This window comes from Embiotoca jacksoni, unplaced genomic scaffold (genome assembly GCF_022577435.1).
Source record: "Embiotoca jacksoni isolate LCO1_2020_lvr unplaced genomic scaffold, fEmbJac1.0.p SCAF_1, whole genome shotgun sequence".
NCBI lineage: Eukaryota > Metazoa > Chordata > Actinopteri > Embiotocidae > Embiotoca > Embiotoca jacksoni.
The window spans coordinates 13,301,912-13,328,495 of NW_027185229.1; the positions used below are offsets into that span (position 1 = coordinate 13,301,912).

The 26,584-nt window shown below is 38.8% G+C and overlaps 1 protein-coding gene across 1 annotated transcript in view; it reads left to right on the forward strand.

The window, feature by feature from the left end:
- Positions 1–26,584, forward strand: part of LOC138213116 (copine-9-like) — a 162,067-nt gene that overhangs the window by 35,128 nt on the left and 100,355 nt on the right. Inside the window, exons 4-6 of the mRNA XM_069174034.1 lie at positions 6,397–6,500; positions 13,042–13,081; positions 17,173–17,252. Of these exons, the coding sequence (XP_069030135.1) occupies positions 6,397–6,500; positions 13,042–13,081; positions 17,173–17,252 (224 nt within the window). The remainder of the gene's footprint in view (positions 1–6,396; positions 6,501–13,041; positions 13,082–17,172; positions 17,253–26,584) is intronic.

Consider the following 26,584-nt stretch of genomic DNA (forward strand, 5'->3'; position numbering starts at 1 on the left):
ATTTAAATGGAAATTACTTCTTACTAGTGGAGAAGAATTGTGCTGTTACAGTACTTGAAACAAGTTGGCCCTTCTTGAAATAGGTAGGCCTAACCCATAATCTTTGCTTCCCATTCACTTGTTACTCACACTCAAACACCAATACCGACAGAGCAGCCATTCGAGGTGCTCGTCTGCTATCGGGAGCAAGCTGACTTTACTAAAATTGCAACAGGACTGCAAGTGAAATGTCAGTCAACATTTATTGACAATTGAAAGTATTGTGAAAATTGTCAAAACAAAACTAACCTACTGCCTTGTTAGACTGTGGGCAACCTAAAATAGACTTTTAGACAGCCATTGTCATAGAACAGGCTTTTCATTACATGCACATTTAAAAGGGAGAGGAGAGAGAAGGGAGAGACACACATTATATCCCTCTATTCACAGCCATCAGACCGAGTCCTTTGAAAAACATGGTAATTTCTCAATCAATTGGTTAGTTTGTGTTATTGTGTGACTTTGGTGTCTTTTTGATCAAATCTATCGAGATTAACATGTACAAAATTATCACAGTGCGATTTCTGTTGTTGGCAAGATGAACTTAATTGCCTCTATTCAAATGAGATATTGTACAGTGCTCAACCATTTTAACTTGTTAAACGGACTCTACCTTAATTTTAGACTCAACTGATGAAGTCAATTGTTTAAACAGTGATTTACATTTGGTGAATACCTGTTCTTAATATGTGAAGAGATGAGAAGGAAAACGCATTTTCATAAGAAATTCTGACGTTCGTTAAATAACGTGCTTCAGACTTCAGTCAATAAAACAAAAATATTTCTTTACTTTAAGCCCACAGCACACATTTTTTTAATTCAAATTGCTAAGTTGTGATGCCCTTTATATGTTTGGGTTGGCTGTTTTTGAAATTATACTGTGTAGTCTAAATAAACAATAATAGAATTGAAATAAATATAAAGAAATAAATGGACAGTCTGAACCTGACATTATGACATTTAACAATACTTATTGTAAAAGCAACTGAATAATTTAAGTAATTAGTTAAAAAAGACAGCAATAGGCACAAAAAGAAATATTAGACACCTGAGGCATTTATGTTGACATAAATGTTTCAGTGGTAGGCTATTACTATGGAAACCACTTCAGTGACAGCAACACAGAAAATTGCAGGAAATATGTGTCAAGTCTTAGGAGCTCTTATCCAGCTTCACAAAAATACAACACTAGTAACATGGCAAGCAACGCAAACAAAGCCATCAGTATTTTACAGGAGAAACACAACAACAATATAATTTAGTGTTCTAATTTCACAGCTGCCTTCTGCTTGAAGAAGTCTTTGTGCATTCATTGGGAGCGCACAGACAATAGGAATCAAGTAGAACCTATCCTTGAAGCATTTACAACTCACTTAATAACCCAAAGTATTTTTGGGTGTTTGACTGGCACCATGACACACTAATGCAAATCTTGCTTCTAATTTCATTGTAAAACAATGCAAGGAATGGCATCAGCATGCCCTCCAGACTTAATGACCAAATAGATCACTTGCCCTAGCCTACAGATAACATATAGCTACTTTTCACCTGTTTGGTTAGAATTCATTCCACAAACAACCTTGCTATATTTAGGAAAAGGTTACATTATGAAATGAGGACCTTCATCATCATCATTACAATAACGAGGTCATAAAAGTTTATAGACATTTTTTTCAATTATTTTGCAATAATTTGTTGGAAATTTACTTTTTTGCATATATTATTTGTGAGCAGCAGGCTGTCTTTCAGTATGCTGCTGTCACTGCTGGATGAGAACATAATGATGATGGTGATGCAACACTGAGCAAGAGATCCCCCCCACACCCATCTGCACCTGCTCCTAAAATTCTATGCAAATTCGATGAGCCTCTCTCTACACCATCCCTCGAGGCATGTCAGGGCTCTTCCACTGTTAAACTAGCGAGTTTGAGTTTAAGTAAATAAGTAACAAGGGGCTGTGTTTTAAGGATCAGTAGGGGTCCGTCTGCCTCTGCAAATGTTTTGGCAGCTGTCAGCAGAGAAGCAGTGTTCTACTATGCTGTCCACGACAGCAACCCACCACTTTAGGTTTTCCCCAGAACTGCTCCACAGGAATAGCATGAAGCTTTGTCTGTATCTGTACTGTATGTGTGTAGATTGCACAGTATGTGGTCACTTTTCCACTTGGAATGAACAGAGGTTTGTGTCATGTCTGCACAGTACGTGGCTTACCTTGATCACAAGTACAACTAACATTAACGTGGTTCTTTAGTATATGCATAAAACTGAGACTTTTCTCTTCTTCACGTCAAAGAATCCCAGGGATGGAAAAAGTACTGGAAAACTGTAATTTCTGTTTACAGAGTTTTTACTCAAGTAAAATTACAATAATTTGTTTTAAAATGCACCAACCGTAGAATAAGCCAGTTAACCTTTTGAACTCGAGGCTATTTTCGGGGGTAATTTCACCACCTGGACTTTTAAGCTCATATCTTGGTCATTGTTGACATGCTATATCTTTTTTTTTTTTTTTTTTTTAGGACAGTCTAGGCTATTTAGATCTATCATCATTTAATTTGATAATACTTTGACATTTTTTTTTATATCAGCCGTGATATCAAGGACATAAAATTTGTCTTATGAAATTGTCATATTATTACATGTATCTCACCAGAAAATATTGTCAGTCGATACACTCCATGACTAAGCAATTTAAAAAAATATGTACTTAGTGCCTGAAGGAAAATAAAGGTCATAAATGAGTCCCGGTGGCCATGGGCCACTTCATACGAAGTAGGACGTAATGTCAGCCCCGTGTTGGAGAATGTACAGATATCAGCTGTGATTTCAAAAGTGGACTAGATGATAGCGCTTTGTCGTACAGAGAAACGTCATCAGAGAGGGTAAGTCCTGCTGTTTATTGTGATATGCAGTACGTTGTGAAGTGATTGGTAATTTTGGTAATTATTCAATTAGGAGTAGCGGGGGTTGGAGATGGATGTAGCGCTTCACGCAGTGTGTAAAGATCACGCAACTTCCACTTCAATTATCTCTGCAAGGCACTGACATTTCTGGAAAGCTCCAGTTGTGCAGTTTCATAGGAAATGCGTTGCATCTCTCTGTGATAAGTACTTGGAACTGCACTATTCAACTGAGAAGCAGAGGAATGAATTTGAACACACTTTGCGTTCATTGAGTTTTAAGGGTTAAAAGGTACTCTAAGGTATCATTACACGGGTAGATATGGATTCTGGTTCATTAAATTCTGCTTCACGAATGCACATGCACGAAGGAATGAACACAGGACTAACTATACATAATATAGGGGGGCATAATATCTGTCACAGGGCTACTACATCAGCTTTTGTCCTGATTGTTTGTCCGATTTCAGTGTCACTGTTTAATCTCAGTTATGGTCCCTTGTGTTTCTATTTGTGTCACTCCCTGTGCCCACCAGAGGTCCTTAATTGACAGGTCCTGTCTCCCTTTCTCTCTCTGTCTCGCTCTCTGTCTCTCGCCATGTATGGTCTCTTGCTTGCCACACCCTCCTCACCTGATCCTTGTTCCCCAATTAGCCTGAGCTGAATTAACTTTTTTTTTTTTTATCAGTCCAGCCAATATACTATATATACTCCCTGTTTGAATGACTCATTTCCAGATTGTTGGTCAGTTAGTCAGGCTGTCAATAAGTTCTTAAATGTTCACTTGTAGTGGTACTGGACTTAAATTTTCCCTCATGTTTATCCCATCGCCTGGATTTAGTTTTCTTGTCTGTAAGTGAAGGTCTTTTTTTTTCCTATATTTTGAGTAATGCTTTTGGGTCTTTCCACTTGTGAAACTTGACACCTCTGGTATGACTGTATTGCTGCGTTCAAATGGTATTTTTGAGCTCGCGATTACAATATAGAAAGTCATGCTTATATGTTTGTTGTTCAAGTGGTTAAGTCGTGGGAACAGCACTGCTAAGAAACAGGAACATGGGCAGCGTCCAGAAGCCACAGGGTGAACAATTTTAGCAAGCGAGCGGGTGGGTAACGTAATGCAGGAAATGCAAAGACATAATCACAGAGGGAGAAGATCCGGCTGTTGGAAAATCAACATATTCCCCAGACACATTATTTAAGATATGATGAAAATACATGACTAAAATTACAACCCTGTTTCCAAAAAAGTTGGGACGCTGTGTAAAATGTAAATGCAAATAGAATGCACTGATTTGCAAATCATTTTGAATTTAAATATGGCAACGCATCTCAAAAAAGTTGGGACGGGGGCATGTTTACCACCGTGTTGCGTCACTTCTTCTTCTTCTTTACAACACTCTGTAAACGTTTGGGAACTGAGGAGACCAGAGGGGGTGTACTACGAAGCGAGATTAGTGGGTTAGCGAGGTATGTCGAGACTAAAGCCTGGGTTGTCAGTATCACGAAGGTGGCACTCTTTTAAGCTGGCTAGATCACCATGGTAATTTTATGGTGCAAATTTAACCTGGTCCGGAGCAGGTTATGTTGGAGATATCGGATCAAAGCGTAAGAAAGTACCGCCTACTGACCAATCATTTCTCTCTGAAAATCTTCATCACCAATTGGAAAAGATCCAGTGGAGCTCGGTTCACGGAGTGAGACGGTCCTTTGCAGAGTGTTCAGAGACCGACAAACCTCTGTGTCTTTCCCCGGTGATTTTTTTTTTTATATATGGTATAGGTTAATTTTATTTATTTCTTTATTGATATCCGGGACTGATTGATACACTAAAGCTTTGCACTTGTTGCCTACTTACAAGATATGACAGTAAACCAACCTTTTTATATTTATTTCTTATTTGCTCCTCAGTCCGTTTGACACCTCCGGGGCTGCAGGTGAAAGGATAAGACTAAAACATCGATACACATTAGAATACATCTAATGATAAATACATTTTTATATAATATGCACATGTAATTAGTCAGATTTTCCTGTGCACTTATGGTAAGGTGATACTTAGGCTACATTCACAGTCATTTTTTTATTTTTTGCACATCCTTCCATCATTTAGCAGCTGCAGCTGTGCTGCTTTCATTTTGGATTATGTGTTTAACTTCATTATGGTTGTTTTGAATTATAGTTTGTTCCTCATTTTTAAAATATGTGGCTCTGCTGTCAGTACACTTGTCCATGTTTGTGATTGGTCATATACGTATGCAAACTCCTCCTCCTTTATGTGAACACACTCGGGGCCAAAAGCAGAAAGCAGAAAGCCTGAGTTAACAGAAAGCTGATAACCACTGTCGCAGTGCTGATTATCTCTGACTGAGAGTTTCCACTTTGTTGAGCAGTTGACCCCGTCCCAACTTTGAGATGTGTTGCTGACATCAAATTAACAAAGCACATATTTTTCATAAAACGATACAATTTCTTCCGTTCAACATTTGATATGTTGTCTTTGGTCTATTATATGGGTTCATGTGATTTGCAAATCATTGCATTCGGTTTTATTTACATTTTACACAGTGTTCCAACATTTTTGAAAACAGGGTTGTATAATATATTAGCTTAACATCCAATGACAACTGAACTTCTATAGCCTTTGCAATTTCTGTGAACATCAGCAAACACAATTTGTGAACTCAGGCCTTACTGAAAATGTTTAGTTCTGACATCATGAATACCACGAGGTGGGGGGGGCGGCGTTCATATGGACTTTTCTCGTGTACACAGTACACGTGGCCCAATTTGAATGCAGCATGGAGCCTTACCAGTGTCAGGAGATTTGCCATAGATTAACAGCTAAAAATCATTGTCAAAAACATAATGACCTTTTTCATGATTTGGTAAAGTTTTGTTAGGTAAAGGCAAAGAAAGTAGCTAACTTAGTGTATTTTAACCAAAAGATTAAAAAGAAAATAATATTATAATGCTATTTAAATCCAGGACAAGAGAACAGAAAGGATATTAGTTAACCAAATACAAAGAAATGAATACCCTAGAGTACACACATAGACTTTGGACTTCTCTCCAGTGTTATCTTGAGATATTGACATGATTATATTTAGTAAATAAATGGATTTTAAAGCAGAGGAAGTCGTGCAGCTCTCCCTGCATCGAATGACCGTTGTAGAGCTTCCAGTACTAAAGAAATCTGTCATTTACAGTTTCCAACCAATGGAAAGATTGAGCAGGAATGTGGGTTATAATATCAATAACACTTAACTAAAGTGTCTCATTATCCAGAACATTTGCTTGGTAAGAGTTTGTACTCCTGCAAAAAAGGAAAGGCAAAAGAAGCAAAACAGTAGGACTTACACTGTTGCTACATATCACTCTCACAAAATGTACAAAATGATCAGTGTGGTGTTGACTTTCTCTTCCTCTGTGTCTCTCATCTCGGTCTTCCCGCCAGTTTGGTCGGACAGAAGTGATCGATAACACGCTGAACCCCGACTTCGTGAGAAAGTTTGTCCTTGATTTCTTCTTTGAAGAGAAGCAGAACCTTCGCTTTGATGTGTAAGTGGGAATATTTCCACCTTCTTCATCTGCAACACTGCTTTCTGTTTCCTTTATCGAACCAGGTAATGACTTCAAGCCTCCTCTTTATTTTTGGCCTGTTTACTCTCAGACAATAGGTTTAAAAGCCTCCAGTCACAGCTAATTGACATAAAAGTGTTTAGACTGGATGACTCTAATCAAATTGTTAGGACATAAAGCAAGAGTAAATCAGTATTTACTGAGTACACTTCAGCATCTCTTTACATGACAACTTTCAACTTCCTGCCGATTGTATATAGTTTTTGATACTACTTTTTGACCATTTATGTATGATGATGAGATCACTGAAAAGCCAAGAACAACTTTTGGATTGCCTGCTAGTAAAAAAAATAAAAATACAAAAAATAAAAAATAGGCAGAGTTAAATCAATTAATAAATTATTGATTACTCATAATAAATCCCCTTTAGCTCAAAGCACTGCTGTATTTATGATGGTCTATGTGCCTTACATGTTTTTCAACCTTTAAACTCATCACTCTATGTCTGTTTGGAAGAAGTGCTGTGTCATTATTTTTATTTCCATTCATCTGTGTAAAGACAGATCAGGAAGTCTGACAGCTTATCCAAACAGGACTCTAATGCCCATGCCTTCTGTGCCCTAAAATGCACAAGTGCAAGAAAGTACTGCCACACTTCATTTGCTCCTGATGAGTCCATTTCAATTCTGGAAACAGAAATCTGAATGAAGAATCACTGCTAAAATGCTGGCTAAATATTCGTTTATGACAGGTTAGTCAGTCTACCACTGCTGTATCAGCTGTATCATTTCATTCTTAGATTGTTTAGTTTTACTTTTGAAAACAGACTGAGCATATTGTCTTTTATGTTTGTCACAGTATTTTTCCTCTTAAGTGGTGTAAAGAGCTAATTATTTATCTGAAAGTTGGTTTGTTTAAAACTTGAATGGATATAATGATGTTCTGGAGAATTTATGAGGACAATTATAAAGAAATGTACTTTCAGAGTTGGTAACTGAGCAAATCGCTGTCAAACTGCAAAACCAAATCCAAAGAATTCAAAGAAAGGTGAATGGTGTTGTTCCTGTATGCTGCATATTTACAGATCTGTGTAGCTTCTCTATACTGATTTATTTCAAACTCTCAATGAGCCTTTCAGTGTGTATTTCAATGTGAAGTCACTCAGAGGAGATCACAGGTAGATAAAAGTAGGCGGAAGGGAGACTTCAACAGAGGGGATCGATGCTCTACAGGGGGTTTCAGAGGACAGACCCAGGTAGAAAAAGATGACAGAGAGCTTCTCACACTGTCTGTTGATCAGAGCAGCTCACCAACTTCACCCATCTGACCATCACTGTGTGTTCAATAGTAGTGCTGAACATCAGTGATAGCAGGCTGTGGCATTGATGCAACCAATCCAAGTGTCAGTCAATAACAGAAGAACAGAAGACGGTGCAGTCTGTGCTGATTTGTAAAATATATATACTAGTTAAGTCTTTACGACAGAATCTTTAGAAAAACTCCCTTTTAAAAGGAGCAAGCCTCAGAAAGAACCAAGCTTACAGATGGGCGTAGAGATCCAAGAGACGGTAAGCTGTAGGTGGGGTCGGTCACTGCAGCCCTCAAACACGCAGCTACAAGGCCAGGGATACCTGCAAAAAAAAGCCCACTACTCATGCAAGGTGCACTGCATAGTGAGATGGAAAACAAAAAACAAAACTATGGGAGGGAGAAGGTAAACATGATAAGATGTAATTATGGTACAGTATATAAATGCACAGAGAGCGAAAGAGAGAGGATCTCAGTGCATCATGGAAGTTCCCCCACTGCCGGGCCAAACTATATGCTTTGTCAAATACAAACGTTTTAAGATTAATCTTAAAAGTAGGTGTCTGAGTATTATGGGGTTGTTGTGTCATAACTTTTATGCAAAAGAACATGAATCGGTCTTTTTTGCTCTCAATTGCTTGCGGAGTAGACTATCTGCTGTGGAGTAACATAACTGTGATTGGCCCTGGTGCATATATTTTTCTTGGGCTTCTTCTTTACTATTTCCCAGCACGCCTTTTTTCCTAACCTTTAAGAAAAAAGCAACCAAATTAAGTAGGATTTGATTATTGGTAGAAATTATATTCATTTTAGATTAAACATGTAGTCTTGAAACATTTCATAAAAAGGCAAATTCAGATAGCCTCTATAAAAGAGGCTGTGACTCAAAACCGTGTACAAAAAAGTGTACAAGGTGGGAAGGTGAAATATATACCTGTCTGAAAATAATGCTTCAGGTTTCAATCAAACACGGGTCATTTTTTTGCACAAACTTAAGCTCCAATTACACATGGTAAGAGATGAGCTATATTTGCGATATTATAACGGCATTGAGTATTCAACACAGTAAATAAATATCAATATATCTACCCAGCTGACGGGTAAAATATATGCGTATATTGAAATGAGATCCTGCTAGTAACAAGGAAAAACTGAGGAATTCTATTGTTAACTATTGTTAATGTAGATTCTGCTTTGCTAAAAGGTGTGGATCTCAATTACAGGACACCCATAAAATTGTTGAATTTATATAAATTAGATAAATGACTTAAGAGCAGAATTCAAGATAATTTGTAAATATAAATTGTTTTATTCAATTGGCTCCCAAATAATTATTCGCTTGTATCTGATAACAAGCCATCTGTCTACTCTTTACATTTAACTTGTATAACTATTATATATAGTACCTTCCTAATACATGTTGTGTTACAAAATAATCTCAAGTACTTACTATCTGCTGTTTTTTCTGAGCTTTAAATTTCATGGTCTTCATCAATAAATGGAACAGGTAGATGTCATTTGTGGGCTATGGATGGCTGATGACTTTAAAGACAGCTTTTTGACTAAAGGCAGGTCAAATTATCAAACAACTGACACAGCTCCATTTTCTAATGAAGAATGTAAGATGTGTTTAAAGGCTGAGAAAAAAAAAATATAGTATGTGCATATTTAGTTGTTTTTTAGTGGCTGACACTTACAACACAGTAATGTGACTCCACTGCACCAATTACCACCCTGATAACTGTATAAACCATCTTAAATTATCTTGCTGCACATTCTGCACTGTGAAATGCTTATACTGCTAAGTTGTAGGAGTATAGTAGAGGTAAATGTTTCAGCACAGACACAAGATCGAGAAAATCCAAGTTTTTAAATTTGTTTTATTAAAGTAGAAACTCAAAAGGTCTAATTCAGATTTATTGTAACTCAGATGTGGTCATCGCAGGCCACAGAAGGCTCATATCGTCTGATCTTAATACTACCATTTTGTTTGCTCAAAAAGAAAAGAAAAGAAAAATAATGAAACACGATGGTAACTTACACTGTATCTAAACACAAGCTGTTTTCATTGTTCACCTTTCTGATACAAAGCCCTCCAGCTGTTCTGTCGCCTGCCATGTAAATGAAGGTCATTAGATTTTTTTTTAGTAACTCTATTGCTCTTCCGCACTCAAATCTCATTAGACCATTGCTCAAAGGCTTATCCCACTGTTTACTAATTTAATTTGATCCTACCTTAGACTGGCATGGAGATCAATCTGAAATTACTAGGGAAGGAGGTTTTTTACAAAGTGAGTCAGAGGGTGGGAGATATTTTTGTTGAAATGAGAGAGCACAGAGAATGAAGACTAGTGGTGACACTAATAATAAACTTTAATAAAAGTGTATGGGGGGTATGGAGTGACTGTTTCAGATGGGGGGCCCTTTTGGGCATTCTACATGTATCATAGTGTCTTTTTTCTGTAAGTTCAATTATATTCATTGGTCTTTGGCTTTTACTTCTCTATTCAAAGACCTATAGTAAAACCCAAAACTTGGCATTTGCCAAACCAAGAACAAATGAAACCAAATAAGCAGATTCCATTTAGTAGCACCTGTACATTCATTATCAAAAGAGATGCCACCATTGTATGCCCTCTCAATGGGTATGACTAGAAAAAGAGGTGGGGTGTATTGCAAAATATGTTTATACCATAATAAAACAATACTACTGTAACATGGTTTGGGAGTAAGAATTCTGTTCCCTGCTCTTTGCAGATTATGTGGTTCTGTTGTCTTAATCACACCTTCAGCATGCACTGTAGTGGTTTGCAGTCAAGTGTGACATGGTTGAGATGAGAGTCGGCACCTCCAAATCCAAGTTTCTCTGTTGGAAAACAGTGGATTGCTCCTTATCTGTGATCATGAGCTTTGAGAACTAAATTAAATTGTGAGATTGCCATTACAAGTGTCTGGAATTCATTTTGGGGTGGCTGAGCTCAACTTCAGAGATAGGGGAGGGAATTCAGCTGTCCTGAAAGAGTTTGCAATTGAGTAGCTGCCCCTTTGCATCAAAAGGAGTCAGTTCAAAATGTTTCTGGGTTCAAATCTGGGCCTGGGTCTTTCTGTGGGGAGTTTGCATGTTCTCCCTGTACCCAATCTGTCATCGATTTCAGCTGGGGCTAATTAAGCCCCTTCCAGCCACCTTTCCCTGAACCACTCCCCCAATCAGTCCCTCCTGCAGCTGAGCCAAACCACACCCCACCACCACAACAAGATACTACAGTCAAGACCAAAGTGGTTTACTGACGGCCAAGGCCAAAATTGGAGAACAGCAAGTCCTTCCACCAAACATCCGTGTAGGTGTTTGTGTCTACTCTCTCATATGACTTATACAATTGTAATGGCAGCAGAAGGTATGAAACAGATAAACACTTTAAAATAACTGTTGAAAATAGCTAAACCTTTGATGGTGTGACAAAGCTATGGAAAAGGTTTGGATAACTTTAGGTACAAAAATAACTTGGTAAGGTGTAGGAAAAGATCATGGTTTGGGAGAAATACCGTTTTTTTGTTAAGGTTAGGGCACCTTTGTTATCACGACTACCCTAATAAACAGGTAGTTGCGGTTATGGCATAGTCATGGTTAAAAGAAGCAATGTATTTCATGTCTATCTTTTTGAAACAGACAAGTGGTGTTCTCTTGTGTTGAATGTTTTGTGGAGCTATTCATCTATCCTGACCTCCTCCCTACAAGTCTCATAAGTATAAAACTAAACTATGGGTCGTTGCACAAATAAACAATTGGTTATTTCTATGGTAGGACAGTCTCAGGGATGTACAAACACTGCCAAGTAAGAAGACTGGAAGGTTTTCCCATTGTTCACATATATAACTGGGATAGCATTACTTTTCTTATAAAATGTATTTGCAAATGCAAATTATTTGCCTAAGACTAATGGGTGAAGAAAAGGACCTAAAACAATGGGAATATCAGGAAAGGGGTTAAAAGACATATTGGGAAATATAGTTGTTAAAGACAGAAAATTTAATGGAGAACCGGGCAGAGGAGCCAGGGACATAAACAATATATCCACTTTTTATTCCCTCTTTCAAACTATCATTTCATCATTCCACTTTGAAATGCAAACATTGCTAAAAAAATGTCTGAAAAGCAGCTCAAGTCATGTTTTTCACAGCTCAAGTTTTGTGAAACTGTAGAAGTGTTTTAGACATTGAAAACATTGTGCTGTCTGCATTTTTAAGTTTGACAGGTGTATTTTATGGTCTTACAATTGCGTTTAACTTAGTTAACAGGGGAGCAGCTGGTCCACAGGGCTTTAGTACAAACATTATGTTACAGAAGCTCTGTCACTCATCTAAGCTAAGCCTGCCTGCCCTTTGGAGAACCAAACACTACAGAGACAGTGCAGCCTATCTCAGTACGGGGTACTCGGTGCTGTTCCTGCTCCGAGTCAATAAGAAATTCCTTTTCCAACCTCTTTATGAACCTCCAAGCTCCATCTACTTCAAACAACCCTAGAACTTGTGCAGGAGTGAGGGTGTTAATTACTGCCTAGTGAAAATAGGGCTCTGGAACAGAGGAGGAGTAAAAGATTTCAAGAAGAGGTGGAAAGATTGTGGCTGATTTCTGCAGAACTCATTGTCGTCCTCCATCCTGCAGAGAGGGAGAGATCCAGAGAGAGATGAGGATCTGAAGAATACATGATGTCTGTGCAGTGTTATTTGACACATGAGTGGATTTCCTTTGTCGAACATGAACAAATTCCTTTTCCAGGAGGCACATGGTGACAGCTCTGAAGACAGATTCCTTAGGTAGACTTAAGAAAGAAAAATAAGCAACACATCTGCCAGATGGAGAGACTCCAATCTGCATGTTGACCTCAAAATGTATTATATTCAATGCTGCTCCAGATCCATGCATTCTTTTTTTTTTTTTTTATATATCAATCTTGACTCATTCCTCCAATAACTAACTCCTATCTAATTATTTAACTAGCATATGTGATTTTTATCTTTGTACTCCCAGGAGAGCTGACCATTATGTCTGTGTTGTGTTTTAAGTCAAGCAGCAGTGGAAGGTTGTCCCTTTTTTATGAAAGGTTGTACTATATAATCGCTATCTGTATCTATTGCATTATATTGCTTGTTTATTGTAGTGCATTTTTAATGTAAAAACCTGAAAAGTTTCCTATTTTTTGTTAAATTGCAGGTACAATGTGGATACCAGGAGCTCCAACCTTTCCAAACATGTAAGCAGTTACCGCCTATTAATATTTTCCACAATGACATGTTGGCTGGTATGACTGCTGCGAATCGCCATGAATTTGGCTTTTTTTTTTTGTCTTTGTAGAAGCTCCTTTGGCAACAGTTACAGCTTTCACTCTTCTTAAAAAAGTATTTGCAAGCTTTACTCACCAGGATTTGGGCAGTGTATCTTCCAATGTTACATCAGATTGGACTGCAAGCAACAGTACACTGCCATTTTGAGGACTCTCCAAAGATGTTTTTTGGAGTTTAAGTCTTGGCTTTGGCTGTGTTGAAAGACGGTGAGAGAATTGTCCTGAAGCCTCTACAGCTTTATCTTGGTTGTTTGCTTCAGCTCTTTGTTGTTCTGAAAGGTGAACCATTGCTCTAGTCTCAGGCTGCTGCACTTTGTAGCAGGTTTTCTTGAAGGATCTTTTTGTATTTGGCTGCTTTTATTCTTCCTACAGCTCTGAACAGTCTGCCTATCTCTGCTGTTGAGAAGCACCCCTATAGCATTATGCTGCCACCATCATGCCTCACCCGACAGATTTTATTAGCCAGCGGATGAGCAGTGCCTGTTGTTTGAAATTCTGCCCAGACTTTGATTCTTGTGTCATGAGATCAGAGAATTATTTTCATCATGCTCATAGAGTCCTTTAAATGCTGTTTCACAAACTCCAAGCAGTATGTCATATTCCTTTTATGCAGAGTGGCTTCCATTCAGCTGCTTTACCATGAAGGCTTGACTGATGAAGTACTGCTAAAATGGTGGTCTTCTGGGCATGTTCCTCTATCTCTGCAGTGGACTTTTGAAGCTATGCTCGGTTGACTGCTGGGTTCTTGTTGTCCTTTTTTTTTTTTACCAAAGTTCTTTTTTCGTCACTGAGTTGGCCACCTCTGGTCAGAGGTCTTCCATTTTCACAATTACTGAGGCCACTTTGCTTTAGAAATAATCTCATACCCCTGCCCTGATCAATGCTTCACCACAATATTATCAAGGTCGACAGAGTTCCTTGGACCTCATGGTTTCTTTGTTTTTTTTGTCCTGACACCATGCATTTGTCAGGATTAGGAGAGAGAAAAACAAATGCTGGACATGGATGAGATGGGTCAAGTTGTAGATTAAGGTTTTATTGTTTGGCGGGAGGGAGGCGAGCGAATGGCAGACGTGGGCAGAGAGTGGCGGAAAAGCTAATGATGCTGAACAGGGCAAGTCTCGTCGCGTGGCAGAGAAAGGAAAGGCTTGATGAGCAGGGCTGAGGTTTTGCCAGTGGCAAGTTGAATAGGCAGACAGGCAATGGTTCTCAGCACATTAAGGTAGAGATTAGTTTCAGAAGCACAATGAATAACTAAGAACTATCTAAGTGGACAATAACAAGCTGTACCACACCGGTTGACAAACTGGTGATGAGTGGGTGAGATAGATAAGCTGCGAAACATAATTAAAAGATTGATTGCAGGTGTGCTGCCACATCAGCATGCACACAAACACAAATAAAGACAAGGTAACACGGAGGACCCAGGGGACATGGGGAAGTGAAAACATACACAGCATACACAGGTGTACGACCATGCAAAAGTGTCTTCCTTAATTAACTCTAGTCAATTCAGTTTGCCGCAGGTTGACTCCTGTCAAGTTTTAGAATGGAATTACAAACAAGAATAATAAATCTGACCTCAATTTGAAGCTTATCTGAATACTTTTTCAAAGAGATTTCAGTTTTTGTTTTTTTGTTTTTTAAATAAATGTCATAAATTTCATCAAGTCAACATTACAATCTGCAACACAATAAAGTGTTCAAAATATGAAGTGGTCGGAATATTTTCTGAAACAAATTGTATATGAGATATTATTAGTATTTCGGCGCTCATATCATCTCGGGTAGCTTTGCCATTCTCACAACCACTTCTGCTTATTAAATCGTCTGATTGATGACTGGCACAAAAGCTAATTCCTCATCATCAACAGCGTCAGGTAGATTTAGATTTTATTAACCCCACAGTGGGGAAATTCGGTCGTCACAGCAACATTGAAAAACAAAAGGTGCACATAATATATATATATATATATATATATATAAAAAAAATTACAAATACGTTTAGATTTAAGAAATAAAATAGATAAAAAAAATATTACAAAAATAAGAGCAATGAATAAATAAATACACGCACAGAATATATACACAAAAGTCAAATCAAATAAAAATATATAAATACAGTTTGGGATGAATGGGAAAAAAAAAGTGTCAAGTTCACAGTGGAGTGCTTATTTGAATGAAACGTATCAATGATTTAGACAGGGTGTAATATAGCTCTGTTTAGCAAAAGATGCAAATTTACATTTTAGGGTTGTTGGAGGAATTGGAAATTTAGCTTTCTTCTATATTTATCATTTAACAAATGGTTCATCATTTGTTTCAGATTGTACTGGTTGTTGATTATGAGATTGGGAGTTAATTTTTGGACTATTGTTTTAATTTCACTTCATTTGTTTGGCAGCAAGGTGCTGTAGAGTTTAGACAGTGGCCTCCCACAGTCTTAAGACATACAAGTTAGTGAAAGTGTGTCTGAATGGTTGTCTGCCTCTACATGTCAGCCCAGTTATTGACTGGCTACCTGGCCATGGTGTACCCGTCTCTTGCCCAGTGTTAGCCGGGACTTTAACTTTTTTACACTGAGAGAGTAATGAATGTGTATTTAAATATAAACTTGAGCTGTTTTAATTGTGTTTTTCCAGCTTCTCTTCTAACTTGTCAGCTTTTCTTTACTGCCTCCCCACCTGGATGAGCAGAAGGTACGACAGCATCACATTGCATCCCTTGACTTCTCCCTGTTACCTTCTTAATACTGTGTTAAACATACTGTATAGTTGAATGACCTTTCATTCCATTTCTGTGACTACATAGCTATTTGTATACAAGTGGAGGAAGGCCCTCTGGGCTGGAATATGAGGCGATCTGGGACGTCACTGATAACCACTGTGTACGCACAAAACAAAGCATCTGCACATCTGCAATTTCTTCATGGAAATGAGCAGAGAGTGTATGCCAAATTTTGTGTCGAACTTGGGGAAGTCCTCAAAGACCCTTGAAATGCTTCAGAAAGCCTAGCGCAATGAAGCAATGGGCCTGGAGAGGTGTAAAATGACATTCAGAACGTCACTGTCCAAGACCGAAAGACATGCATCAGGTCAGGAGCACAACCAGGTGGAACTCTTTGACATTCGCATGATTGTGCTCTGTTAATTTGTCCCGTAGGGTCCGACTGACAACACTGACATCTATTGTGATGTTCTGAGGTGTCTGCGGTAAAACATTTGGAGCAAACAAATGGAATATGGCATGATGGCACTTGGGTTCTCCAACATGGCAACGCGCACGCCCAGCGCATTGTAAACACATGAGTTTCTTGGCCTCAATAATACAATTGTCACTCACCACCACTTCTATTCCCCAGATTTGGCTCCCTGTGTCTACCTTCTTCCCCGAAAATTTGACACAAATTTTGTTGTGCACTCTGCCCAAGTTTCAGATGCATTGTGAGACTGCAGATTTTTGCCAAACCAGTTGTCACAAAAATGTGTATTGCAGGTACTGATGTTGATCAAGTGACAAAACTTGGAATACCTACTCATGAATGTTATAGCTTCTCCCTGCTATTTTTGGTGTACATTTTTGGGCGGACATAGACACTGTTTTTTTTTATAAATTAGGCAACCAATGTTCGAATTTTCAGCACTTCTAATCAGGGCTTTTTAGACCCAAATTTAAAATTTGCATGCAAGTCAGTGAAATTAATGAATAGGAAGATGAAACAGGAACAAATTGTTTTTACCAATTATCTGAATGTCTGAGTGTTATTTTTTAAATTTTTTCTAATGATGTCTTCTTTTAATATGCATTATTATACCACTGTGTCTGGAACTGAATTCCGTTGTACAATGTGCAATGACAAATAAAGGCATTGATTGCAAATAAAATACTACAGAAAAAAATATTTTCAAGAATATTTATCTCGATAAGCTGATGTGGAGCTGCATGTGTGCAGTGATATTTTAGTGTGCTATATTAATGTTGCTAATTTCCTCTACTCTGTGAAGGACTTCCTGGGTCAGATGTTCTGTACACTGGGAGAGATCATCGGTTCAACTGGCAGCAGGCTGGAACGGACACTTTCGTAAGTACAGCATACACGCAGCATTACCAAGTATAAGAAAACCACCCATAGCTCCCTCTCAATCTTGTGTAGGACACTGATTTTAACATTGGGATTTTGATAACTGCTATACACAAACTGCATAAAAACTGTGCTATTGCAAATTGATTAATTTGTATGAACTTTCCCGAGGTACGGGACAAATTATATGTTGTAACATATGGTGTTCCAGGCACACTTGCATCTCTAGGACTGCCCTCTTTCATCTGTGCAATATTGTCAAAATCAGGACATCCTGTCTCAGCGTGATTCTGAATTTTCTTCCAAGGTGGACTATTGTATTTACTTATTATCAGGATGTCCGAAAAACTCTGACAGACGGGAGTTAGCAAGAGAGAGCCCCTCCCATATTAGTTTCTCTTCACTGGCTCCCTGTGGAATCAAAATTAGAATTGAAAATCCTTCTCCATCATGCCTTGAAGACCTCATCTTACCCTATTATCTCAACAGAGCACTTTGCTCTCAGACTGCTGGCTTACTTGTAGTTTCTAGAGTTTCCAAATGGAAGGCAAAGCCTTCAGCTATCAGACCCCTGTCCTTTGGAACCAGCTCACAGTTTGGGTTTAGAAGGTAGACACCCTCTAAACTTTTAAGATTAGGCCTAAACTTTACTTTTTGATATCTGGGGTTGGACCCGGGACCATCCCTCAGTTATGCATTTTTTCACCATGCATTTGTATGCAATTATCCCATATGGTATTAATATTTCCAAAACACTGATATTTGAATGTGGTTATTTTACTGAGTGCAATTGTAAATGGTATTTGGACCATGTAGTAGACTGCTGCGGTGTTCCGCCCATCTCTGCACAGCCAGGTTCAGCCTCTTGTGCTGCACAAAAACAGCAATGTGATCTGCGCTGCACCGGGTAAGGATATAGGGTTCATGATCTCCATTGCTGACATAAAACTTCCTATCTTTGGTGTATGTTTTGACCTAGTTTAAGACACTTTCAGACAGACCAATCAATTTATCAAGACAATTGATCAGGATATCACAGTCAATTGTAATAAAGGTTGCGATAGATCGATAGTTATTTGCCAATAGTTGGTCAATGCATTGCCATCAAGGTTGGGTTTCTTTAGTAAGGGTTTTACAACACTTGTTTAAATCTTTAAATTGTATTATCTATTGTAAATGATTAAATCCCTAAATTCTTTGCAATTTTAGGTAGGTTATTCTGAGATGTTGCACTACTTGCCCACACAGTTGTGAACCCTTCCCAATCTTTACTGCTGAGAGACTCTGCCTCTCTGTGATGCTTTTTTTTTTTTTTATACCCAATCATGTTACTGACCTGTTGCCTGTTAACCTAGTTAGTTGCGAGATGTTCAATCAGGTGTTTCCTTTGGCTTTACATAACTTTTCCAGTCTTTTGTTGACCCTGGCATCAAATTCAAAATTAACATATATAAGAGAATAACATTTTTCTGTTTCAATATTTGATATGTTGTCTTTGTTCTATTTTCAAATAAATATGGGTCTACATGATTTGCACATCGCAGCGTTCAAACTTTTTGGGAAAGGGTGTTGTATGCAGCACTGGTGGTGTAAGTTTTAATATTTAGGTATAGATGCACACACTGCAAACACACACACACAGACATGAGAATTAGAAAAGTATACTGATCTTGTTTAACGTTGTACCAACAGATGTGTTTCCAAGGCAACTGAGAGCATTGAGTGTACTTTATGCTCTGTACCACTGAAAAATACAGCTGGGTGAGCAATTTCCTTCATGCTGCTCTATTCTCCTGTGCTCAAGATGACATCAGAGCGAGGGAGAGGATCTATTTTCAGATGGTGGGTAGGGAGAGAAAGAGAGCCCTGTGGCATTATGAATGTGGTTGACAGGTTTAAGGTGGGTTTCCCCACCTTGCGCATCAGGTCACAACACACAGTTATCTGCTTAGCCAGGCCAAGCTCTCACCAGCAGAAAAAAGAAATGTTTGCGATAACAATTACCTAGCTGCCAACCCAAACCCAATTGCCTCCTGTGCTTCTGCATAAAAGTGTGTGGCTGCTGTGACACCTGCCGCATGACCAAGACTAACTGGAAAAGATGTAAAAGTGTAGTCAACAAGACATTTAGGATTTCCAAACCCCATACATACCAATTCAAACCATACAGTATTACTGTGTGTCTGAATGGGGTTCTTATGTTTGTTGGTGGAAAATTGCAGGATTTGAAATGTCAGTTCCATTCACTAAAATGTCAATCCCAGAAGGCATTCTGTGAACAACCAGAACACAGATAGAGTAAAGAAGGTACAAAGAAGACACTTTCATGCACAGAAAAGTACTGCCATTTAATGTGCAGATCAGTGAAAGATACTGGGTCTGTACGTTTTAGACTGACTGATAAATAACTTGTCTTTTTAAAAAAAAAGCAAACCACTTTAAACTATTAATCATGTGGATTTTATGTAATATTGACTCCACAAATTTGTTTCCTGATTCAGGAGCAAACTGATAGTGTAATTTACAAGATCATGGTGACACCTCTGAAAAAATATTCCATTATTGAGTCTCTGTAAAGGCCCTGATGTCTTGGTTTCAAATCTTACATTACTATGGTAGTATATGTAGTTCATTTCATGCATGCACGATTCGTCATTCTAAAAACGTCGTGCCTAATTAATCGATGTCCCCCGAGACTGCCAATGCTGGCCACAATACCACAGCGTATCGTCAATTTGGTGCAGGCTGACACTGCCGGCCAGACTTTACACAGGAGGAAACTGACATACTTGAATCGTGTCAAAAGTGCACTGCACAAGCACATTTTTTACAACACTCAGTTGTGCTTTTCAACCCATCTTGGCGCAGCCGGGTTCATGTTAAGCCATGAAAATAGTAACTCTGCACAAGTATGGAAAAAAAAAAAAAAAGCCCCTTGTATTGTACCGAAATGCAAATGCCCATGGATCCTTGACCAGCTTACCCCTGGTACAAAAATAGGGCCCTTACTGTTGAAAATACCACAAACTTTGACATTCGTTCTTGTTGTTACGTACATAATCAACTCTTCAATCTAGATTTAAGAGTAATACAAAAAAAAGCTGTAAACCTATGCTAACATGCCCGATGGAGTAATTTCCACAAGTTAATTTCACAGATATTTTTACTACCACCACTGAAAGATGTTTTAGAGAGCTATGACCTAGAACGACTACATGGTATCCACAGCAACGAGTATCACTGGTTCCATCAGAAAAATTGTTGTGAACACGGAAGTAGGGCATTTAATGACTATCTATACTAGGGTAAAGGAAAAGACATTTTTAGAATATAGGGCTTCTTCCACAGACACTTCTGTGGAGTCTTTACATTATGAAGCTGTGATTTTGACAAGGTGAGTACTCAGGGTTTATCACTGTATGATGAAATATACACTTTACTGCATATGTACAAATGCATTTTTTTTTATACTCTTCTAGTCAATATTTCCCTAACTACTTCTGACCTATGTGCATAAAGACATGAACAAATCACTTCTGGCTCTTAAGCTATTTCTTTCTTCCCCTTTCTTTTTTAATTGTGCCACACACAACTGGGGCTTCACTGCTTTCCCACAATTAATTTTTTGCTGCTTTACACATTTCAAATTCAAATTGGTTTGGATATGGTAAGAAGCGAGCCAAGCCTGTCCCTATGTTTCATATTTAGAATGCTTTGAGTTATAAGTTGTCTCTGGTCTCGGAGGTGACGGAGTGAATAGTGGAGGGGAACTAGAGGTGCCAGGTCCCTCAGAACTGTAATTGATTTGCTCTGTCCCTCTGAGCTGTGGGTTCTGGCTCTGCAGATATCTTTTGACAATGTCCTCTTACTTGATTCCACTTAGGTCTTCAAATGCAGTTGTTGACAGAGTTGTATCATTAATTTCCGTGTAACCAAACAGTTTACATAGTACTGTATATTCATCTAAGGTTTGACAAAAGAATCACTAATGAGCAGGGCACATATCAGCTGGCACACTTTATTAGCTTTCGTGCTTAATGAGGACTTTGCCTCCTAGATGTAAATCTCTTTCTATTGGCAGTCTGTCTGATTAAATATTAAAAAGCCATATGCAGATGGATGCTTGATGTTGCTCCCATCCAGCGTGACACTCATACAGCAAACTGGCACGAGCTCAGCTCTTTGATCAGTCCCTATAACTCCTGTCAGCAGACCTTTGTGTTGATTTGTTTCTTAACTCCATGGCACCACTGTTTTTAATCCACCCAGTGTTTAAACATGGGACCTGTTCATTTGACAAAAACCTGATGATTCCTCTCTGTGAAAGCTTCAGATTCCAATCTGAAAGTAACATCAAAGTTTGTAGTTTTGCCAGTGATATTATGAGATTCGACAGGAAGGGAATTTGCGACCGGGCTAACAGAGAAAGAACTGAATGAATGAAATTTGAGTCTATAATAATATTTTAGAATTCGCCATCCTGAAGAAATGAGCCAGAGTACTTTGTAATGATTTTGACCACGGACCGGAGATGGGTCCAGATGGTGTCGCTCAGAGGTCCGGTAGATGGAAGTCGAATAACAGGGGTTTCCTCCCGTTCTCAGCTTCCAATCCGTTCGTCTGGCAGATGCTGACCCTCAGGTCCCGTGGCAGAGCAGTGTTAGGCAGAGACGTCTCGGTCAGGCTGGACGTCGGCAAGTGGAGGTGGAGGACGTCTCGGTCAGGCTGGTCATCGGCAGGTGGAGGCTTGGGGGATTTACTAATCGTCAGTACTTATACAGTGCATCCGGAAAGTATTCACAGCGCTTCACTTTTTCCACATTTTGTTATGTTACAGCATTATTCCAAAATGGATTAAATTAATTTTTTTCCTCAAAATTCTACACACAATACCCCATAATGATAATGTGAAAAAAGTTTGTTTAAAATTTTTGCAAATCTATTAAAAGTAAAGAACGAAAATATAACGCGTACATAAGTATTCACAGCCTTTGCTCAATACTTTGTTGAAGCACCTTTGGCAGCAATTACAGCCTCAAGTCTTTTTGAGTATGATGCTACAAGCTTGGCACCTATTTTGGGGCAGTTTCTCCCATTCTTCTTTGCAGGACCTCTCAAGCTCCACCAGGTTGGATGAGGAGCGTTGGTGCATAGCCATTTTCAGATCTCTCCAGAGATGTTCAATCGGGTTCAAGTCTGGGCTTTGGCTGGGCTACTCAAGGACATTTACAGAGTTGTTCCGAAGCCACTCCTTTGTTATCTTGGCTGTGTTCTTAGGGTCGTTGTCCTGTTGGAAGATGAATCTTCACCCCAGTCTGAGATCCAGAGCGCTCTGGAGCAGGTTTTCATCAAGGATGTCTCTGTACATTGCTGCATTCATCTTTCCCTCCATCCTGACTAGTCTCCCAGTTCCTGCTGCTGAAAAACATCCCCACAGCATGATGCTGCCACCACCATGCTTCACTGTAGGGATGGTATTGGTCAGGTGATGAGCGGTGCCTGGTTTCCTCCAGACATGACGCTTGGCATTCAGACCAACGAGTTCAATCTTTGTTTCATTAGACCAGAGAATTTTGTTTCTCATGGTCTGAGAGTCTTTCAGCCTTTTGGAAAACTCCAGGCGGGCTGTCATGTGCCTTTTACTGAGGAGTGGGTTCCATCTGGCTACTCTACCATACAGGCCTACTTGGTGGAGTGCTGCAGAGATGGTTGTCCTCCTGGAAGGTTCTCCTCTCTTCACAGAGCAACGTTGGAGCTCTGTCAGTGACCATCGGGTTCTTGGTCACCTCTCTGACTAAGGCCCTTCTCCCCCGATCGCTCAGTTTGGTCAGGCGGCCGACTCTAGGAAGAGTCCTGGTGGTTCCAAACTTCTTCCATTTACGGATGATAGAGATCACTGTGCTCATTGGGACCTTCAATGCTGCAGAACATTTTTCTGTACCTTTCCCCAGATCTGTGCCTCGATACAATCCTGTCTCAGAGGTCTATAGACAATTCCTTGGACTTCATGGCTTGGTTTGTGCTCTGACATGCACTGTCAACTGTGGGACCTTATATAGACGATGTGTGCCTTTCCAAATCATGTCCAATCAACTGAATTTACCAATTTATCCAATCAAGTTATAGAAACATCTCAAGGATGATCAGTGGAAACAGGATGCACCTGAGCTCAATTTTAAGTGTCATGGCGAAGGCTGTGTATGCTTATGTACGTGATTTTTTTTTTCATTTTTTATTTTTAATAGATTTGCAAAAATTTCAAAAATGTGTTTTTCATGTTATCATTATGGGGTATTGTGTGTCAAATTTTGAGGGAAAAAATGAATTTAATCCATTTTGGAATGAGGCTGTAACAACAAAATGTGGAAAAAGTGAAGTGCTGTGAATACTTTCCGGATGCACTGTAACTCTGATGAATGCTTAGAGATGGCCTTGCTCGCGGCGTTAACAAAATTACTGATAGTGGTACAGGCTCGTCAAAATGGGTTGGATTGAGTACTTAATCAGCAAAGTTGCTAACGTACTCCAAGACTTTGATTACTATGTGCGCTAAAAGCTTAACAAAACAGCAGCTATAAAAATTTGATTCAAACTATGTAGAAAAGTCCCTTTTTTTACTTCAACATAAGATGAGCTATATCATTACAACACAGATCATATTTTAATGGTCATTCTACCTAATTACTCAGATAGAGAGGTGAAGGAGGGCGGAGAAGGGCGAGAGAGAGAGGGGTGGAGGACATAGAAGTGTCATAGTTTGCGATTCAGAACACTTTTTAATCAATGTCACACTGTTAGCAGAATCATCAGAGAGTACATTATAGCAGGCTATATAGTTAGGAATCACAAAGTCCATCATTTGTTCGTATAGTTTATGAGTTTTTAGTAATCTATGACCACATGAGGGAGATGTGGCTCTTCCGGGATGGTCAATACTGGAGGTCATCTGGCTTCTGGAGAGTATCAACTTTGGGGAGTTTGTGTATTGGAGCGGTGTTCGGCCCGAAAGGGGATTGTGGTTTTTGGCTGGCAGGATGTTGTCTCCAAAGTGACAGGTTTTATACCTAAAAGGGTGTGGATACCGTCACTTGCGGCAGAAGTTTGGGTTTTTATGAGGTAAAAGGGTGATGAAGAAGGGCCAGAGCAGTTTAATAAAAGTTCACATCCTACAGGGATGTGGGGGTGAAGTCAGTTTATGTTTCCAACCTCTCCACCAAAGTATTTTTTGTCGTATTTTTTATTCTGCCAGTTTCCTGCTGCTCTGCTTTTAGTGCAAATACAAATTAAGGGATTAAACTCTGTCATATACAAAAGTAGAGCTCGAGGGTCAGGTGTGACTAATCCACAAGGGTTCTAGGGTAGAAATGAGATGTGGGTCCCAAATAAAACTCATTACACATGCACCCAAACCTTTTTTGCTCAGAAACCAGCGCTTGAAGTGGACATGTACTCACCATGTACCAGCACTTCTACATTGTACTCTTTGGTGTATTGTGTCTTTTTCTTGTTCACCAGCACTTATCACAAGCTGCTGATACTTCTTTCTGCCACCTTCATATTGGGTTATCTGGGCAATTCATCGATTAGTAACAGCCCTGCCTCAGTGCACATCGATAACATTCATACATTCCAAATGGTACAGAGTAAACACTAATGTCCACGCACCACAGAAGAGGTTAAATGCATACCAAAAAATGTGTGACAAAATTAATTAAACCTTAAAGCAAGAACATTTTGCTGAAAAAACAGTAGATAGCTTTTGTTTAATATTGGTTAGAGAAAGAGGCTAGATTGAGTCTAGCCTTTAGGTCATTCCGAGACCAAGGGCCAAGTCTCGTTTCAAGTTTCAAGTTTCAAGTCTCAGTCCACTTAAGTGTCACCTTTAGTCCTAACCTTCTGTTGGATTTCAGGTGTTTTGAAAAAAAAAAAAAAACTTAAAGCATTTTCACAAGTAGTCTGCCTTGAATAGCCTTGTATATTATATACACAAGCTGCAGCCTACTTATAGTTTGAACCTGTATTGATTTTGCAAAACTCAAATTAAATGATACCCTGTGCAACAAATTCTTATTTTTTTTTCTATTAAAGGTGTATGTTGTACTGTCATTCTGCCCCAAAAGAACAGTTCAAAGAAATTATTGAAAGCTTAATATTGTCATGACATTTATGTACGTAACGAGTATATGTAGACCTATTGAGAATTCTGCTTTGTGATCTGCTCTTTTATGCGATATTTTCAGAGTAGGCGAAAAGCAACCAGATGTTTAAGACTAACACGATCTAACACAAGCAGAATGCAAAATGAGGCGATGACATAGATAGATAGATAGATGGATGGATGGATGGATGGATGGATGGATGGTTACTTTATTAATCCCACAAGGGGAAATTATTTCGGTACAGCAGCATTATAGATACAGGTAAAGCAATAAAATAACAGTAAAAAGTATTAAATATGAAAATGCACAATATATACAATAAAATAGAATAATATTATATTAAACTAACTAAACAATAGTGCAAGGATTTAAGCAAGCAAACAATACCCACCGGTATTATTGTAGGGTGATGGATTTGACCAGAGGTGAGTTATAAGAAATATAGTAATTTCCTCATGTCATCTAGCAACATTCAGGCTTTAGCTACTTTCTGTTCAATGCAGTTGGCAACAATGCTCGACCTTCACTTGCTCCAAATCTCGCCTGCCTGCTTTTCTTAGATATACACATTGCTTGTCCTACCTCTTTTTCAATGAAGGCATCTTGCTAGTTTGCTAGTGAACACTTTTAATATTTTGTATCAGCAGTACTTTAAATCACTACACAATAAAAAAGGGAAAACAGGCACCAATCCATAGCTTCAAGTCAAAGCAGGAGCAGAATTGGAATATAATCTACAGCATAATCATAATTATGTTTTTATCAGTGTAAAATCACCTGAGACTAAGATTAGTTAGGTTTTCATTCCCTAATATACATATAATATAATATATAATATAATATAGCCCTTAATATACACAGAGGGTGAGTGTGCCAACTTGCTCTGCCATGTTTTTACAGAAGCCCAGAATGAGCAAACCAAACACTGGTGCTAGAGAGGTCTTTTGAGAGTTCAAAGCCAGTGTAGATTCTTCTGCATGCTTGAAGGGAAGGGTGAAGTGAGGGGTATTCAGTTGGTTACAATCTGCAACTTCACTGCTAGACCCGACTGTTCCTTTAGTGGGTCTTCGGTGGTCAGAAAAGTGAAGTGTGAATGCAATCAAGAAGCATTAAAACTATATTATAATATGATTCTAACAAGGCACACTACTTGTCAGCCTGTGAAAGCAGCTT